Raw genomic sequence first — 19,186 nt, 5'->3', positions numbered from 1 at the left:
CACTGCACTGCAGAAACTACATGTTTATATGTAATCTCTGCTCCTGCCATGGATACCATCTCAGAAACAGGGATAAAAACGATTACACTGGTCAGAGCTGAGGCAAGATGCATTTACACTATGATGTGAAAAACATGCAACGGCTAGACAATAAATTTAGTATAAACAATGTTTAATATAAAAGATACAAAATACTGGAGACTATAGTAAGACATTATGCAGATGCACTGGTATATAAAATCAGAAATACAGAAACACTTGAACAATTTTTACATTGTTCTCTTAATTCACATATTCTCACTACTTTATAAACAAAAGCTTTCTATGCATGAAACGCATTACAAAACAAAAAACTGCAAATGTGGCAGATAACAAATATGAGCTGTCCAAAGACAAAGAACATATATGGAAAAAAGGTTTTTTAGCACCAGGCAATAAAAGTGTTAGTAAAGCTGAGCGGTGCAACTACGTATGTAAATGCTTTAAGCGTATTTAAACACCTTGTGCAGAATACTGAACATAAACATCATCAGTGAAATGCGTGTTAAACATGTCTTGTAATATATCAAGATGCCTGGAAGATTGTAAAGTTCAAAGAAATATACAGTACTGTGATGTTATTGCTACAGATAAGTGAGGTATTGCGCCCGTGTTTCCTGGGTCACCTGGACGGAGGCCGATACAGTAAATAGCATCTCTCAAGCGCGGACGCGATGCTGCACCCAGAGACTCTCCATCAGGTGGACGATTTGACCTGAAGACTTGGCCTGACGTTTGGGGCTGAGATTGTTAATCCTGCGGATTAAAGACGAGAGCTCACCACTTGCTGGCGTCACAGCGCTTCCCAGTAACACAGTGCCGCATTCTCAAATACGGTACTGTCCTTCTCCCTGGGTCCTGTGGACCGAGCGCACATCAATGCGCTCTACTATACTGTACTACTGTGAGGCGCGGTGTTATTCCAAGCCAGTGAGGCAGCAGTAATGCCCAGGTATATACCCTTACAGCTAGAAGCATGCAGCGAACCAAATAAATACCGTTGGAATCGTTTCCACTTTTGATATTCTGCAACCAAAATGTTTAACCTGTCACTTCAGCCCCTTTTAGTCATGCCTCACATTTACTCTACTTTACCAAGCACAAATAGTTAGGTAGTTTTTGTAGTTATATTTCTTGGTATCATACCCTTATGCACCAGTACAAAAGAGTTTTAGTCTAAAAAACATCAGAAAACAAAGCTTAAAATAACGTTTTAGATTTTAACGTTTATGCACCAATAATTCTTAGATCGTCAATTGTGCTTTTACAGTACATTAAAATAAAATCTTTTTTCTATTAAAATCCATAAAACCTATATTAATATAAGTGGGGAAATGTTTTCCCCAAATGGACTTTCAAATTTCAAGTTTTGAAAGGGAGGCAAATAAAAGTATTTAAAATGAAGAAAATTAAAGCGGTCACAAACCACGTTGGTTTTTCGGAAGAAAGAAATGTCATTCGAAGGGAGCTCGGGACAGAAACGTCACAGTTTAGAGAGGAAAGAACACTAAAAGTGAGTGCAGTATGTAGTTGACTCCATGTGAGGTATAACTGACAGGAAAAGCTTCTCTGGATTGTCTGTCTAAGGCACCGATTAGAAATGCCCCCGCGGTTCACCCGCAGGGAGCAGGGCTTCCATACTAACATTGCGATCAGAGACAAATCCCACATTGCTTGGGTCCTCTTTATCTCGTAAAGCCTGGAGGAGCCAGTGTTCCCCAGCGACAGCACCTTCCTGTTTGGTGACAGCTCAGTCCCCTGTCACGTTGGGCCAGCTGGGGAACTCCCTACGCTTCCTCCTCTCAGCCAACTGTTCCCCTGTGCGCTGCACGAAGGGAAGGGGGTTGGGCTATTCGCAGGCGAAATAATCCTTGAGAGGGGCAAACAGGTGTCGGATCACGGGAACGCTCCAGGACCGGCCCAGAAGCCTCTGCCTTGCACCCCGGCCCATGTTGGACACGTCGGTGTAGTGTACGGGGAACCCGAAGATCCTGTAGAAATAATCAACCGATCAGTAAAGACCAATCACACGAAGCCTTGCTACGGTAGAACCAGTCGCACAGAGCCAAAAAAAACTAACCAATCCCACAGCTCACACCAATATGATAAACCAGTCAAGGAAGGCCTCATTAAAATGATCGACCAATCAAGGAAGGCCTCATTAAAATGATCGACCAATCAAGAAAGGCCTCATTAAAATGATCAACCAGTGAAATGAGGCCACAAAAACTGTTCAGTGAGCTACAGAAGGCTTCTTAAAACCAAGCACCTTGTAAGAACCCTCACCACACTGTCTACTTCAAAGGTTCTGGAATTTCTTTTTGGAGCATTTTTATCCGTTCAAATCTTCACTGAACAAACTCAGGACAAGTTCTTCATATAAAGGTTATCAGTCTCCCTCTCAGGATATGAACATCCAATGTTCTGATCACATTTATATTTATTCATTTAGCTGACACTTTTCTCCAAAGCAGCTTACAATGTTGAGCTATTTACAATTATTTACCCATTTATACACCTGGGTAATTTCACTGGAAGAACTTAAGACAAGTACCTTGCTCAAGGGTACTGCAGCTAGAGGTGGGGATCAAACCTGTGACCTTTTGGTCTAAAGGAAGCAGCTGTAACCACTACATTACCAGCTCTCCCACAAAAGCACACATCACAACAGCATGTTTTAACCACTTTGTCAGCAGGCACCTACCGCTGCATATTCAATTCAATTTATTTTTATAGAGCGCTCTTCTCACACAGTGACACAGAGCGCTTTAACACAGGCATAAGGCAAGAAAAACAAATACAAACAAAGAAGCATATGAATAAGTGTGATAAATGCTGAGTCCAATGGGCTCCAGTCAGGACCCTGAGTGTTTGACACTCACCGCTCCATCTCTGTGCACCACAACACATCCTCCTTGCCGTTCATGATGACAGGGAAGTGCTGATCTTTGCCCTGCTTGATAGAGTTGGAGCGGGTGGTGATGGTTCGCACCTTCCCGAACTGGGTGCAAGCCAAGGAGGAGCAAGGTCGTCAATGTGTGCACAAGACACACACACACACACACACACACACACACACACACACACACACACACACACACAGACTGCATGAGTCACAGAGCTACATACTACATACACACACATTGATATAGCATCCAGACCCACCTTGGCCACCCGTCCGTGTTCCAGACAGTCCTGAAGCTGGAGTTTATCCATCCCTGAGGCGCACAGAGGCCTGATGAGAAGGTGGACGGAAATCGTGTCAAACACATCCAGTTCAGCACGAAGCCCCCTGGGTAACAGATGCATTCTGCAGAGCGGAGTGGATGAGGTGCTGCCATGCAGACATGTACAACAGTGTACAGGGACAGACACACACCTGTTCATCCCAGGCAGGTTGCCCCAGAAGTAGCGGGCACGATGGGCGGCGGACACCTCGATGGCATCTATCATCACAGGGTTGCACTGGAGCAGCCAGCAGATGGACAGAAATAACACAAGGGATGAAGATCAGATCTGCTGACCTGCGAAGCTTGTCTATCTCAGTATGCATCTGAGTGTATGTGTATGATCGCGAAAACATGTGTGCATGTGCATTTAACAGGGTATGTACGCATGCCATGTACACGTATGCACAGACTGCGCAAACAAACCAACACTGACATACAAACACATAAGCTGGCGTGTGTGTGTAAGGTGAGGGTGCACATGTAAGGTGACACCGACCTCCAGGAAGCGGGAGATGTCCCTCTTGTCATTGACGCCCATCGCCACGACGTTCTCAAAGAGCCAGAAGAAGGGCCGCTGGTCACCAGGTTTGGGCCGAGCCACACTAAGAAGGCGGTAGAACTCGAAGAAGAGCCGCCCTGTTCCCTCTGGAGACAATGAGACCACCGCACCGAGTGTGAATGAGAACTGAGAGACCACTGAGTGTAAATGGTGATCGTGAGACCAGACCACTGAGAGTGAATGATGAATGTTTCATGAAGAGCCGACAGTAACTGTCCAAACCCTTTGGATAGGGAGCGTTGATACTGTGAGTCCGCTGTTGGACATGCAGTGGACGAGTCCTTACCGTACAGTCCCTTCCGGGCCGGGTTCACAATGGACAGGTCGTTACACGGACTCCCACCAATGACCAGGTCAAACGGGCCCCATTCTTCAATCTGCACAATATAACAGGGCTGCACAGTGTCACTTTAGTGCAGTACAGAGTAACAATGGCTCACTCGGCACGTAAGAGTCCCGAGACATGGTCTGGTGTTTCTAAAGCAGGTAACACACACACACACACACACACACACACAGAAAGTGGGCAGGCATTCCAGCCTTCAGCCCTCCCACATCTGTACTGTTGTTAGACAACCCGACCCCCAGGCCCCTCCCAAAGGGCTTTTCAGAAAGGAGAAAAGGGGGGGGTGTCCCAGCAGAGACCTTTATCTCTGCTGTGCAATACAGGGGCTGCACAGGGAAACAAGAGCCCCCCTCCAACCCCACCTCCCCCGAACACACAATGGATGAAAAGGCACGTCAGCCAAGAGGGGACTGGGCTGAGCGACACCCTTCTCTCAGTGCGGAAACACTCTTTGCGTGTGTGTGTACATGCTCTTCACTAACATTTATAAACGTACCTGTTTGATAAAACTTAGGCGTGTAAGAGCGAACGTGACCCGTGTTTACCCTCCCTGTTGAAAGACGGCAGTAAAGCACCCAAACAGAGTAGGAGTGCAGCACCACCTTCATTCAGCTCCCTCCCAGTGTTTATGTCTCCTGTCTCGTGTTCCTCAGCGTTGGCGATCAGTAACAAAACCAAACAGGACTTTGCGGGAAGAAACCTATTTCTACTTTCAATCATTTTAAATCATTACTTTCAACAATTTTAGGTTTAATTTTCACGTAGCTTAAAGTTAACATTACAATAAAAGTCTCACAAAGTGTTTAATTCATTGTAGCCATACCTGACACTTTTACATGGTCTAACTTTGGGACAGCTGGTAGTGTAGCGATTAAAGTTGCTGCTTTTGGACCGAAAGGTCATAGGTTTACATCCCACTTCCAGCTGTAGTACTCTGATCAAGGTACTTAACCTAAATTGCTGCAGTAAAATTCCCCAGCTGTATAAATAGGTAAACAATTGTTACAACATTAGAATTATAAGTTGCTTTGGAGAAAAGTGTCAGTGAAATGAACAAAAGTACAATAAGTCACATCTGTGCTTTTAAACTTTCAGTGATCGTGGACTTTGAAATTACAAACAAAAGTGTTTGCAGTCTTGTGGGTCCAGTTGTGCTCATATAAAGAGACCAACAAACACCCACGATGTCGACGATTGGAAACATTCTCTATATGCTGGTGAGAGACACGGCTAATTTGTCCTTGTCCTCCATCTGTCATACGTGAGCTGAAAGCCACACATCATACGTGACATGACATTATTTAGTCTTTATTCTATAAAATATATTTAGTACTACCCTGGTGAACACAGTACCGCCACCTGTGCTACTTTTCTTTTTTATTTCCCGACGATGGAAATACTGTAGCTGCTGCAGCCCCACAATAAAACCTCACGGAAACATGAGCTATGACCCACGACAAGGAGACAGACACGACACTCGGAGGCATACGCTACACACGCCGAGCGGTGCGAGGACTGCACTCACGTTCTTCCTCGTAATGTTGCGTACGTCGTGCACGTACTGGATCTTTCCTTCATGTCGCACGACACCCACAGAGATGGAGTCTTCGCAGATCTCGGAGGCGATGTACTGATCCACCTTGAAGCCCAGATCCTTCAGCACCAAATAACCTGATCACGACATATGTGCACGGGCGCGCGCACACACACACACGCACGCGGTCACACTGAGGCACAGGCTGCACCCTACGCCCCCCCCCACTGTGTGTTACAAACAGAGGTGCTGTGCGCTCACCAGTGGCGATGCCGTCAAACAGAGACAGAACGCGGATGGGTTTCCTCTGCTCGGCCGGCACCGCCGGGTAAGTCATGGGCGGTTCCTGCAGAAATGAGGTTAAGATGAAAGAAAACGGAATAAAAGACAAGACAGTGGAATTTAAAGAAATGAACCGGGAACTATCTGTATCTTTGAAAATTCATAACCCCGTGGTACCAAGAAATAACACATCCATCAGAACATATGGTAACATATTTTCGTCTGACCAGCGCCAACCCCCAGGTTAACAGGTGTGTCAGTCGAACGGGGGCCGGGGTTCGCGCTCACAAAGTCCGGGTCGTGGTCGCTGGCGAAGAACTCCTGCAGCTTCTGGCTCCAGTCAGGGCGGCACCGGAGGGCGGCGCTGCTCTGCGAGGGCTGGCACACGTAGCAATGCCAGGGGTCGAGCGCCCGCGCACTTGCAGATACCCCTGCACCCACCAGCACGTCCAGGCAGTCTATGCAGAAGCACCTGTGGGGAGAGGTCAAAGGTCACAGATTGGAGCTGGGACTCACATTATACTCCTGCTCTCATCCATGGGAACTGGATGGGAACTGGATGGGAACTAAATGGTCTGTCCCTCACCTGCAACAGTTGGTGTTCCCACACAGGAGGACCTCGCGTCCTCCGCAGCACACAGTGCAGTACGACTGGTAGCCGTCGTCATCGTACATGTAGGAGATCTCTAGGTACACATTCTGGGAACGGATGTTGTATACACACACGTGCACGCACACACACACACACACACACAAAAAAAAAGGGGCAGCCGGTCAGCTTCATGTATATACATAAATAAAACACAGTTTGTCCGTAAAAGTAATAGAGCAAACGTACCTCGTTCTTACCCACCTCCGAGCACATTTTACATACGCACCGGAGCCAGGGAGTTTAACTTGCACACGGTTGCCAAAGTCGAACCATGAGCCGTCCCAGCTCGAACCCTCCTCTCACCTTGCATTTTACACACAGTCCTCCTTCAAACAGCGGGTGGAAGGTCACGACTTTCGTTTTTCCACACGCGAGGCAAAACTCTACCAGGAAGACGTATGACGTGTGTCAGGTGGCATGTTACACGGCGTGCGCACAGAGCATAATGCGCGCGGACACATGAGCATTGCCGTGCTGCGAACGGAGGACGCTGGAAGCGAAGCGAGAGGAATTGCGCACAAAACGCACCTTCAATACTTCTGTTATTCTTCACGACTTCATGAACCATTTGTTCTGACAGGAGTGACAGAAACACATAGATCAGTGTAAACCGATGATTTTCCACTCTACCAGGGAGTCTCGCGGGATGTGACGCCCTCGAGGGCACGACCTCTGACCTCTGCTGCGGGCCTCCTCTTCGGCAGCCTTCGTCTTTCCCGGACTGGGCTTCTGTCTCTTGGCCAGAGGGAAGTACTCGGATAAGCCCATGTCCAGAACCGGGGGAGCCAGGTCACCGCTCTCTGGTGGCACAGACACACACACACACAGGGCAGGCATGGTTACCCATGACGACGGTGATCAAACACTGTTGGAACAAGCAAGGATGTTTCTGCAGTGAATTTTGCCTTTTCAGTCAAGCGGAACCCAGAAATGTGACTGCTCTTCACAGGTTACATTTACACAGAACGAGACAGTCAGCCTGTGTGTGTGTGAGTGTTAGTATGTGTGAGTACTAAGCGTAGGGGAGCATCTGACCTGCACTTGTGGCTACAGGTCTGAGTCCTTCGGAGCCCTCGGGCAGGAACCCCCCTTTGGCCCACTCCAGCATGGGCTTCGTGGGGTCCTCGCCGGCACCCTGCTCACCTGGAGGGAAGGCGCGGCCCGCGCGGGCGCCCGCCACCTGCGCCGCACACACACGAACGTACGATTCGGTGAGGGACAGCAGAGAGACCACTGAGAACACGGGGCGAGGTGGGCCGGCGCAGCGGTACCAGGGCGTCGTCCCGACACTCACTTCGGTAAAACACGCCACACATCAGACCGGCTGCTGTGAAACGAACCTGTTCCGTCTTGCTGCTCATTTTCACTCCACCGTTACAGGAAGTGAGAGAAACCAAGATTCCAGCTGTCACACAGCTGGCGCAGCCCAAGGAAGCCTCAGCTGAGAGGTTCACGTTGGACAGAAAGGCCCCGCGGGGGCGAGAGGAGGGGCAGTGACGTGGAGCTCCGGGGCAGGGATTCGAGAGGAGAGCTCACTGTCACCGGGGTGGATCTGAGTTCTGAGCTCTGGTCCGCAGCGTCGCCCCAGGTCACCCTAGGGCCTGTTGTCTGTTTTCGCGCAAAGGCCACACAACCGGAGGCGTGCGAAGCCACATGTGATGTAAATCAAACGGCAGTATGAGAACGGTCGCGGCGGACGAACCCGAGAAGATGAGCGAAGGCGGAGCTTCGAGTGACTGCAGGAGGCCAGCAGGTGACAGCGTGGGACCGGAAACGTGGCGATGAGCGAGGACTGAGTGCGCGCACAAGCACACGTACAACACGCAGGCACACATACGCACGCCTGTGAGCTGTGAGTTGAGACCCCCGAGCACCTTCCGCCATCCCACCTAAGGGCGTGTCACGGTTGAGGTCTCCCTCACCTCCAGCGCCTGGAAGACAGCCCTGCGGTAGGACGCCAGCTTGGTGTAGGAGGCCTGGCTGAAGTACTTGGGGAAGGCCGTTATGGAGTCCAGTTTGTCCGCAGACACCTGGAGAGACACGCGCGCGCGCACACACACACACACACACACACACACACACACACACACACACACACACAGAGAGAGAGAAACACCCCTGCGGTTTATGGAGGGAACAAGGCAACCATGGTGTGTGTGAGAGGGACATAGCAGTGTCAGTCCAGCACCACAGAGACACATCCTGTCCCCCCGGGTCACCGCGACTAAGAGCTACTGGTAAATACACTGGTAAACAGCACAAAACGTGAGTACATTTTAATCCTGAATTATACTAATGGGGAAAAGCACAGAAGCACAAACAAAGCAACGACACATTTTAGAGGGACATCATTTTTTGCACATTCTGACGTTATGAAACTACGAGCAGGCGTCCGCGCTTCGCCACTTGTTTCGGTGCGGTGCTCCGGCTCGCTTTGCCCTCCGCACCTTCTCACCTCGGAGAACTTTCCGTCGCCGAACCACCGGAGCCAGCGCATGCCGTGGGTGGCCCGCCTCCTGCCCGTGGCCCGCCAGGTCACCACGACGCCCGGCCACCAGGAGAAACCGCGGATCTTCCCCCAGACGAGCTCTCCGACGCCGAAGCCCTTGCTGTCCTGCGGGTGAGGTCAATCGAGGGGTAGAAGACGTCACAAGAGGGGCCGCGGGACACGGCCGGACGGCGACGAGGGCCGAGCGACTCCCAAGAAGCGAGAGTCAGCGGCCTCCGTCCCCGTGGAAAAGGACACGCGTGTGACCAGGAGGAGGAGGAGACACGGGGAGGTGTGTTTGCGCCGCTCCTCCGCTCAGCTGCCTTTAGGGACTTTGGGAAGTAATATGAAGTTTTAACATGCTTTACCTTCCTCTGCATAGTTTCATTTCCTTTTACGGCGCTCTATTGTATCTCGATGGGTGTATCGGGGTTTTTATTGCGCTTTACATTTTTTGAAGTTTGTCATATGTTATGGACGTTGTTTCAAGTTCAGTGGGGGGGGTTTCGCTGTTGGTTATTGTGGTTTTGGTGTAGGACAGTATAGGGTACAGTAAAGCGTGGTAAAGTTCTTTGCTGGGCTTCTGCTGAGGCCAGTGGCTGAATGTCTTCGTTTCTTTGGGTTCCGGGGATTTGGAGCCGTTTCGCCCTTCGGGTCCCGTGGTGCCGTTTTCGGTTTATTTTATGGAGAAATTTTCAGTATTGTGGTTTTTAATTGTTGTTTTTGTGTTTGTGTTCGAGTTGCCCTTGTGAAGAAGCTGTTTCATGATTTTAATACTTCGTTGAAGAAAAAACGCCTTCACCCAGATGTGGGTGGAACTTCATTTTCCGCTGTGACCAGAGAAATTCTGACTTTGACACGAACGCAGATTTTTAAAACTTACGTAGCGAAACACGGACAAGCGGATAATCTGTGTTCTGTGTATTTTTTGTGTAGGTGCTCTGGAGGGGGGGTGGTGCCCCATTAAGCCCCGCCCTCTCACCTTGTACTCGGGCTGAGCAGAGCAGTCTGCAGCGGTGGACGAGGTGCAGGAGGAAGAAGAGGGGGAGGGGCAGACCGCCACTTGGGCGGAGTCTTTGGAGTCCTGCTCCTGCAGCTTCATTGCGGGATCCTCAGGTGGGGGACAGGTAACCACCTGGCGGGGTATCGGCACAGTTAGGGTCCCCCGGTCTCCATACATCGCGCTCAACAGACCTTTTGCTGCTTCCCATGAGCCTCTTCTCCCCTCTGGGGGGCCCATGTAGGGACAGCTGGCGGTGTAGCGGTTAGAAGCGCTGCACGGGGACCCAAAGGTCACACATTCGAGTCTCAAGTCTGGCCATGTGAGATGACCACTAAGGTCAAAAGCCAAAGTACATAAAGAAACCCGGAACTGACAGGTCCTCTCTCTTGGTGAGACCCAAGGGGCTCTCATTGCTCCCTGGGAAACAGGGTGACACATGGGCTGCAAACAAAGTCGTACCTTGTTCTGTCTGTAACTCCAAAGTCGCTTTTAGCACTAGGTCACAACCAGTAACAAGTGACAGACGTACAGGTGACCTTTGACTTCTCCGCTCTCTGGGTTGTGTAACAATCTTGGATACGGGTATAACGAGTAAAAACTCTAAGACTTTACTGTTTGTTCAGCTTGAAGTTACACTGAAACTTGTAAACGAGGGAAAATGAAAAGAGCGTCAAACTCCTGTGCTGCAGGTCGGACACTCGGCTGCAAAAAGAAGCGTTAGAACACGGCTAAACGAAGGAAATATGAAGACTCTGAAAAATAAACTGTAAACCGTGAGGAGCGTAGGGTACGGGACCTGTGACTGGAGTGCTCGTCACCTGAGGAGCCAGTGTATGATGCGTACGATGAGTGTGATGAGTAGCACGTGTATTTTGGAGTTTGCATGTTCCCCCTGTGTCTGTGTGGGTTTTCTCCGGGTGCTCTGGTTTCCTCCCACACTCCAAAGACATGCTCTTCGGGTTCACCCATAGTGTGTGACTGACAGACGGAGAGCGTGTGTGTTCCACTGATGTATGGATGAGTGACCCAGTGCAAGTAGTGTATCTAGCAGTGTAAGTCACCGCGGTGAATAAGGTGTGTGGGCTCATAACACTACATGGAGTTCATTGGAAGTCGCTTTGGAGAAAAGTATCTGCTAAATACACACACACACACACACACACTGTCTGAATCCGCTTGTCCCGTCTGCTAAATAAATAAATGTAAATGTGTGATGAGTATCATGTGTACAATGAGAATGATGTGTACGATGAGCACGATGCCCTGTGCTTCGACAGGCAGGTCAAAGATCTTCACCCGAACTTATTAAACGCTACTTATTACCAGGAGCTGTTGGTTACAGATCGGGGGGGTGGAGCCAGAGGGGCGGAGTCAATTGCTCCATTGGCTCACCGGTCCAAAGTTCATGCCCCCAATGACACATCATTCCTGTTCACAAGTTGCCACCTTGGTCTCTTCTCTTACCCCCGTGGGGCTGTCCTGCCTCCGCTTGGCCCGTCCCCCGCTGTCCTGCTCTCGGTGAGCAACACCGTGGGGCGCGAACCCCGCTTGGAATATGGTCCTGGGGGAGGGCCTCTGTCTCAGGTTCACGCGGATCTGCAGTCAAGAGTCAGACAGTGGCGTTAGAGCAGCGTGAAGGAGCATTTATTTACTTATTTATGTATTTATTTATTTGACACTTTCCTCAAGCTCTACCTACACCGATTTACCCATTTATACAACAGGGTTATGTTTTTACTGTAGCAGTTCAGGGTAAGTACCTTGATCGGGGTTGTACAGTACGAAAATTTGAACCCAGCTCCTTTAAGTCCAAAGGCTGTTGCCCCGTTTCAGTCCATCGCTGAAGGGCGGATCAATAACCCACCAGGCTGCTGATCAGTAACTCGTCCAGCTGATCAATTGGTTTCCCAATAAATTAGCCTAACGATCAAGTATGGAGGCACTCGGGTCTGTCACCAGTCAGAGGACGGCGGACCCCGAGGCCGGGAACCCCGGACACGGGGTGGATGTGGGGTCCCGACAGACCACGGAGAAAGGTTCTGCGAAACACGGTCTCGGGTTCCAGTTCCGGAGCCAAACTGTCCGTCCGCAAGATGCCTCCTCTCGGGGCTCCCCGTTTCGCCGGTGCCAGAGTCGCACCGTTTTACACCAAGTCATCCGAATACAGTTTTCATTTCTGAGCGACACAAAAGCCCCGCCGCCGCTGCGGAACATTCTGGAACGAGACGCCTTTGACAGAGAGCAGGGCTCCCTGCCAACTCATTCGCGTTCTGGATGGAATTAATTGTTTTCGAAGGGGAAGCGACAGACTGCTGCCGGTGCCGAGGGGTTGGAACTCACACTCCTCCGCCGCCTGCTGCTGCTTTTCCACACACACGGCACACAGACGTGTAGATCCCTGGTGACGGCAGCCTGGCGGCAACACCGTCCGGGAAAGCGTCCAGCTCCTCGCTGCCCCGCCACGCCCATCACCGCCGACACTCCGTCGACCTGGGATCCCCCTCCACTACCCCACCGCTGCCACACCCACAATGCACTGCAACAACACCTTTGGGGGCCCCTCCCTCCTGTGTTTCTATGGATTGCTGCACTAAGTGTTGCGCACAGTGGGTGCGGCTTCTGGAGAGAAGGGCGTCACCTGCGGCGCGCTACGAGGGGTACATTCTGACCCACTGCTTGGAGGCGTGGCCTGTGGCCTGTGGCGTGTGGCGTGGAAGCGGTGTTGCCTCTGGCCCTTCACACGTACCTGGCTAGGTGAGGTATCCCAGCCGCCCTTGTCCTCCACCTCGGAGCTCCGCCTGCTGCGTTTCCGACAGCCGGAGAGCTTGTCGCTGAGGTCTGGCGTAAAGACAGCGAAGAAAGAATTAAAAAAACAATTAAAAGCAGTCATGCTCTGCGCCCTTCGTCATCAGCCATCATTCACCGGACGCGCGCCCCGGCCCTGCCCTCACCGGGGGTTGTCGTTTCGCCGTTCTGCCGGGGGCTGGCGGGTGACGGCGGCTCGGCGGCCGTCAGGGGGCTGTTCCCTTTGCTCATCTCTGGCGCCCCCTCAGCCTCCAGCTGTCGCTCCACCTCGGGCGCCACGTCTCCGTTCACCGCCGCCTACATGAGGACGAGGAGGCGGGGCTTCAGCACGTAGCTACACCTCGACTCCACCCAGCAGTCCGGGGCGCAAAACCCACGTGTGTTAGCGTGGCTTTCCAAGCGTGTGCTGAACACACACACACACACACACACACACACACACACACACACACTTCCAGACACGTGCCCCTGCTCTGGGACAGAAGAGCGCCAATCCGCCCATTGCACCAAAACAAACACTAATCCCACACCTGCCTGTCCGGTGGCACCGGATTTTCCTGCTCTCGTGGGGAACAAGGCGGAACGCGCGGTGGTAAAACCCTCATTCAGGAGGGAGCTGGGGGGGGGGCGCAGGGGCTCTGGGTTTGAGAGAACAATGCCATAGCGGTGGTCAAACAGAATGAGGCGCGTCAAGGAGAAAGTGCACATCCCTGTAGACACAGGTCAACATCGGTTCATCGGCTCCAGTAACAGTGATTGATGGGGTGCGGTGGAGGGGGCAGTGTTTGGCCCCTCCCACTGAGCGGAAATTATAGCTGGCAGGAGAGGCAGGGGTGCTCAGGGTCACTGAGGTCATTTACTCACTATTCCTACGTGCCATTCTCCTGCGCCCAACCTCCTCCGGCCCAGACCACAGCGCACACTCCGTACGCATGCTCCGTACACACTCTCTCACACACACACACACACACACACACACACACACACACACACTCTGCACACACAATCTGCACACACGCTCCTAGCCAGGGCTTCATGGACGAACACCGCAGAGGAGCCTGAAACGCTGCAGCAGTTGCTTCAGCAGGTGACCCCACAGTGACCTCTGACCCAGGCCCCAGAATTTTGCAGCTGCTCGGGGTCCAGATGTATCCGTCTCCCGAAATTTTTGCGCGCTTCACTTCAGCTCCACACGTTAATGAAGCAGCGCTCGGCAGGAGGGCTCAGACACCGAGTCCCGAACCACGCTGAGAGTACAGAGCGCCCCCTGTGGTACGCGTCCCATAAGGACACGGCTACACCGGAGCCTCGCGGCAACGCTCCCATTTCGATGTGAAACCGTAACGTTTTTACTGCTTTTCTAAAACTTCTGCCTTAAGAGTGACCGTGACCCGCGTTTGCCCCCCTCACCAGTAGGTGGCAGTAAAAGCAGCCAAAGAGAAGCGCGTGTGGAGGCGCCTCGACTCAACTCTCTCCCGCGGCGTTTACGGCTGCTGTCTGCTGCTCCTTGGCGTCGGCGATCGATGACAGGATGAGGAACGTCGGATGCGTTTCTGAGACGAGCGATCGGCATTGAACAGGAGTTTGTGAAAACAAAGCACTTTTCAGTAATTTTGAGTTCTCTTTACTTATGATGCAAATCAAAGTTAATACAAAAAAGATTTTTTTTAAAAAAATCTATTATAACTACAAAAAACACTCTAATTTGTGGCAACAAAGACTTTGGAGCTGTGAACAAAACACATTCCGAAGGGCCCTCCGCTTCTGGCCGTAAAGCTGCCGTGTGACAGAAGCAGCGAAACCGTAAAGTCGGAGGGGTGTGTGTTGCGTTGCGCATCTCAACGGGGAAAACACACATAACCGTAGCAGAGGGTGCTGGACTCACTGATGGAGATGTCAGGGGCCCTCAGAGAGATGGGTTTATATTTATTCATTTACCTGACACTTTTTTCCAAAGCAGCTTACACTTTATACATTTAGCCATTTATACCTGTGGGCAACTTTACCAGAGCAGTTTTGGGGTAAGTGCCTTGCTCAAGGGTACTACAGCTACAGATGGGAATCAAACCTGCAATCCGTGGGTCCAAAGGGAGCAGCTCTGACCGCTACGCTACCAGCTGTCCCCGAGAGCCGTCCTGCCGCCCTATTCCGCCTCCCACCTACCGTAGCACGACACACTCAGTCCATCCCCACCTGAGTTCGTGTCATACGGTAACTGAGCTGCACCCACATCACAGTAAGAGGCTCTTACCGTCGCCCCCACCTGGTCCCGCTCCGCTATTGCACCCAGCGGGCAGTACTTCTTCGAAGGCATCGCTGACGCTCACTTGGAGTTCTGTTGACCTGCAAGAGGAAGCGCAAGTTCAGAGTCAAGAGACAGGAAACACACGGACAGAGTACAAAATTACACAACGCTGCTGACACACACACACACACACACACACACACACACGCACACATTCAGACGAGTTAGACACACAAACATCCACAGGCAATTTTTGTCCAACGCCAAATGTAAGGCCTAGAACACACACGCCGCTGCAATATGTGGGTAGCTGTCGTTGTGGTATTTAAATCACAGGCCCCCAGAGTGTTTCTCAAAAAACCTCTGGTTCGAGTCCCAGAAGAAGGGCTGCAGTTTCGCCCCAGAGGGACGTTCCAAACAGAAGGCGGGAAGCTGAGTGAGACAGACAGCAGCGCTACGCAGACGAGGGGATGGACCACCTGCATGTGCCGTCTCCTCGCTTGGGTCACGAGCGCCGTAGGACACGCTGCGACGGGATGCGTTCCAGCTGCTGTTCTGCAGCGCCAGGAGGAGGAAGCTAAAGAGCAGGCATGCGAGGGCATGCGAGGACATGCCGGATCCCTGCCCTGACCCCACCTGCACCTCCCGTTTTAAAGTCCTGCACCAGTCTGGAAGATGCCGTCCCCAGCGGGGTCACACACGTCTGTCACTCTGCCCCCCCCATCATTACCTTGTTTAAAACAGAATGAGACACTATGTAGAGATCAGTTTGTTGTTTGTGCCCTAACCCTAACCCTAACCTCCAGTGCACTGTAGGTGGTGCTGCAGCTAACGTGGGACTGAACATGTCCTCTAGAGACCCAGTAAAAACGGTTCTTGTCCATTTGGACAAGGACTTCCAGCAAGTCGTCCAAGTGCCACCATCGAAACAACAAATGTCCTCCATAAGGTCCATTGAAGAAAGGGATTGAACAAAGCAAGGTGTACGGTTTGGGTTTTACACACACACACACACTCAGAGATTCAGCTGTAAAACTGTGAGACATGTTTCAGGCGCTACAGATAAAAAGTTCTCCAAGTACCACTTAGAGCCCAGATCCTTAAAGAAAAAAATCTCCAAAATTACAGCAGCAAAAATAAACCACTCATTAAGTATTTTTCACTCATTAAGATTTTTTTAGTTTTAAAGACACACATTAAAGCCACACTTCCCATGTGCTGCGCACTCGCTAAACCACACAGAAACCTGCTGCACACGAGGAAGCTCAGCAGAGCCCCCAGCGGTTCTTTCCCCACCGAACCCAAGACTCCGGAGAGGGACACTCCGGTTGCCATGGAAACCTAGCAAAAAGTTACAAGAACCCTGCTGGGGAATGGGGTACTGACGGAAAGATTAGTGACTCCTCAGCGATATCCATTAGGCATCTCTCTCACACACACACACACATAGAGCACTCTTGTACCATGGGGTTTCACATCAACACATTAATCTAAACAGCACTAGTCATTAGCGACAGTATAATTCTCACGACATAATTTTTTTGAAGCAGCAAACAAAAGTCACACTCATTAAATGTTGCTCAGCAGAAAGGCCTACTGACACACACACACACACACACACACACACACACACTTAAGAGTCTGCTGAGAAACAACATGGAGCTCAGAAGATAGACACGATCAGGCTGATGTGCTTCCTGTAGGTGGTCACTGCCCTCCTTCCTCCAGAAGCACCTGGTCTGGTCCCCGGGGGTCCCGGGTGACGTCCACACACGCACACCTGAGGCACGTACGGCCCAAGTCCAATGCTAAATATACCGAATACATTTGAAAATAGTAAATACACCAAATTTATTCTCAATGACAAGTACTGGAGTGATGAGACACGTGTGCTCCAGTGTAACAGAAAAGTGAAATCACAGCTCTGACTCATTGAGGGTTTCAGGATGACTGCCGTGTGGTAATGTGTGCGAGGAGGCCCGGGGAGTACGTCCACGCAGCACACAGACTTTCTGCTCCGCGTGAAGGGATGCTGGAGCGTTACCTTGGAGCGTGATGCTGAACTGCAACGCTAGTGTGATGCGGGAGGGCGAAGCGCTGACGGAGTGTGATGTTGTGACGATGGAGTGCGAGCCATGTGCTGCTGCTACACAAAGTAGCCCTGCGAAACACACCAGCGGAGGTCACACCCATTGTACCTTCCTCTGTGCCGTGGGGGAGTTCGGGAGGCGAACCCAGCTGAGCGCGGGGCTCCGAACCCACCTGCACGCACCAGTTACCTGACATTTCGGCGCGTGACACAGCCAGGCCACACACGCGCGCAGCCGGACGGCATGAAGCCAAAGAGTGGCTCGTGACGCGTGTGTCCAGGACACCGGAGACAGGAAGTCACGAAGTGCCCTGCGCTGGAGACACACTCTGCTGTCTGGGCAAAGCAAAGCAGGCGCGGACGGACAGACAGACAGACAGTGAGTGAAGAGGGAAAGAAAAAGAGGAGAGAAGTCGATCGACACGACAGGAGGAGGAAGGGAGGCACGTGCAGGAGGAGGACAAAGAGAGCGCGAGAGAGAGAAAAAAAAGTGACGGCGGGTTTCGACCCCACGCATCGCAAGCGCGTGCACGCCGCACACCCCAGTGCAGTGGATGTGAACAAAGAGCAGAGCGGAGACGAGCCACTAAGTTTCCACCGGCTGCGCGAGTTGAGCTCAGTCACATCACGGTGAAAACAAGGTAAAACCCGCAGCGGTCCGTCGCCTCTTACTCTGGCACTGCCGCCGTGTGTGTCGTGTGTCCAGGGTGCGAGAGAGAGAGTCGGGACGGACGGACGGACGGGCGCGAAACAACTTCCACGCGCGCTCTTCCTCATTGTCCGCTCCGAGCGTGGAAACATCTGGATTATAACGGCTCGCCGCGCGCACCACCGGCACCACGCACGGCACGCTTTACCCTGAGTTTACCGTGCCCGCGGCGGAGTAAGAGACGCGCACGTACCTGGAGTAGCGCGGCGCAGCGCAGCACACACACACCTCGCAACACGCACCTCGCGGAGCTGAGCGCGCTCACTTTATTCCCCGTCCCGCCGGTCGCCGCTTCCTCCCGACTTGCATAAGATCCCGTTCCTCGGGAGCGCGCGTCAGTCGCGCGGAGCGCCGCACGAGCGGCGGAGACGCGCGTCCCGCCACAAGGACAGAGTCCAACAGAAAGCGGTGGGGAGCGAGCAGCGGAGTGCTGGACACTTGGACAGACTGACTCAGCGTCCAGCGTGTCGGAAAGTGTCAGAGAGTGTGTGTCCCGAGAACTAACTTAAGTCACTCACTCACTGTGTGCAACAATGTATCCAACAAGTGAATCACTTTGTTTTTTCCACGCACGCGTGTCCTCACAAAATCCGGCGACGGTGTCAAAGCAGCAGGAGACACGTGTGCGGACTGGACGCGCGCTGGAAACGTGGCTCCCGGTCCGAGGATCGGCCGCCTCCTTCCTTCCTTACCTGTGTGTGTGGAGGCGCACGCGGAGCACGAGCCCGGGTTCGATCGCTGCCTCGGGCTGCCACGCGCTGCCTCGCGCTACCGCGATCCGAGGAGCGAACGCCTCCGCTGCACGCGCGAAATGCACCTTTTTTCCTTTTTCTCCTTCTTTCTTTTTTCTTTTTTTTTTTTTTTTTTTCTTTTTTGCTTTCGCTCTCTTTTGGACCACACTCAGGCGTCACTTTCCCGGGTCGCGAATCGCACTCGAACTGAAACAAAGTTACTTTCGCTTCACTTTTAACCCTTTTGGACCCTGCGCGACTCTGCCCCCCCCCCCCAGCTCTCACTCACTGTACCCGCACTCACTGCACTCTTTTCTTTCACAAAATGATACAAATTAGTGTAATTTTTTATTCGATTAGCAGAGCCTTATGCGCCTTGTCTATTTCAACATATATTAATACCTACATCATGTAGTGGTTCGAGCTGCCGCTTTTGGACCAACGTGACAGGTTCAAATCTCACCTCCAACTGTA

At 51.8% G+C, this 19,186-nt stretch overlaps 1 protein-coding gene across 4 annotated transcripts; it reads right to left on the bottom strand.

Annotated features, from left to right (window-relative positions):
* Positions 1-1,420: 1,420 nt before the first annotated feature.
* Positions 1,421-19,169, bottom strand: LOC108926378 (DNA (cytosine-5)-methyltransferase 3A-like). 4 transcript variants are annotated; one of them, XM_029251742.1, is made up of 22 exons: positions 18,674-19,169; positions 15,190-15,281; positions 13,085-13,235; positions 12,880-12,971; positions 11,598-11,729; positions 10,113-10,265; positions 9,098-9,256; positions 8,565-8,672; positions 7,678-7,822; positions 7,320-7,442; positions 7,171-7,215; positions 6,946-7,025; positions 6,577-6,689; positions 6,279-6,462; positions 5,970-6,054; positions 5,700-5,845; positions 4,115-4,205; positions 3,766-3,914; positions 3,419-3,504; positions 3,205-3,274; positions 2,922-3,040; positions 1,421-2,030 (listed from the first exon to the last, which is right to left on the bottom strand). In XM_029251742.1, the coding sequence occupies exons 2-22, from the start codon at positions 15,250-15,252 to the stop codon at positions 1,889-1,891; spliced, it is 2,436 nt and encodes an 811-aa protein (XP_029107575.1). In that variant the 5' UTR covers positions 15,253-15,281; positions 18,674-19,169; the 3' UTR covers positions 1,421-1,888. The 4 variants fall into 4 exon arrangements, with proteins under 4 accessions (XP_029107575.1, XP_029107574.1, XP_018594553.2 ...); XM_029251741.1 differs by lacking the exon at positions 18,674-19,169 and adding an exon at positions 18,175-18,659; XM_018739037.2 differs by lacking the exon at positions 18,674-19,169 and adding an exon at positions 18,224-18,659.
* Positions 19,170-19,186: the final 17 nt, after the last annotated feature.

This window comes from Scleropages formosus, chromosome 5 (genome assembly GCF_900964775.1).
Source record: "Scleropages formosus chromosome 5, fSclFor1.1, whole genome shotgun sequence".
NCBI classification, from domain to species: domain Eukaryota; kingdom Metazoa; phylum Chordata; class Actinopteri; order Osteoglossiformes; family Osteoglossidae; genus Scleropages; species Scleropages formosus.
This window is presented reverse-complemented; position numbering and strand designations above follow the sequence as displayed.

Excerpts from the sequence above, each read along its gene's own strand:
- LOC108926378 (XM_029251742.1), bottom strand. The coding sequence starts at position 15,252 with ATGCCTTCGAAGAAGTACTGCCCGCTGGGTGCAATAGCGGAGCGGGAC. Across the intron at positions 11,730-12,879 it reads GGGATACCTCACCTAGCCAG|ATCCGCGTGAACCTGAGACA; the intron begins GTACGTGTGAAG and ends TCTTGACTGCAG. Across the intron at positions 7,823-8,564 it reads CTGTCTTCCAGGCGCTGGAG|GTGGCGGGCGCCCGCGCGGG; the intron begins GTGAGGGAGACC and ends TGTGCGGCGCAG.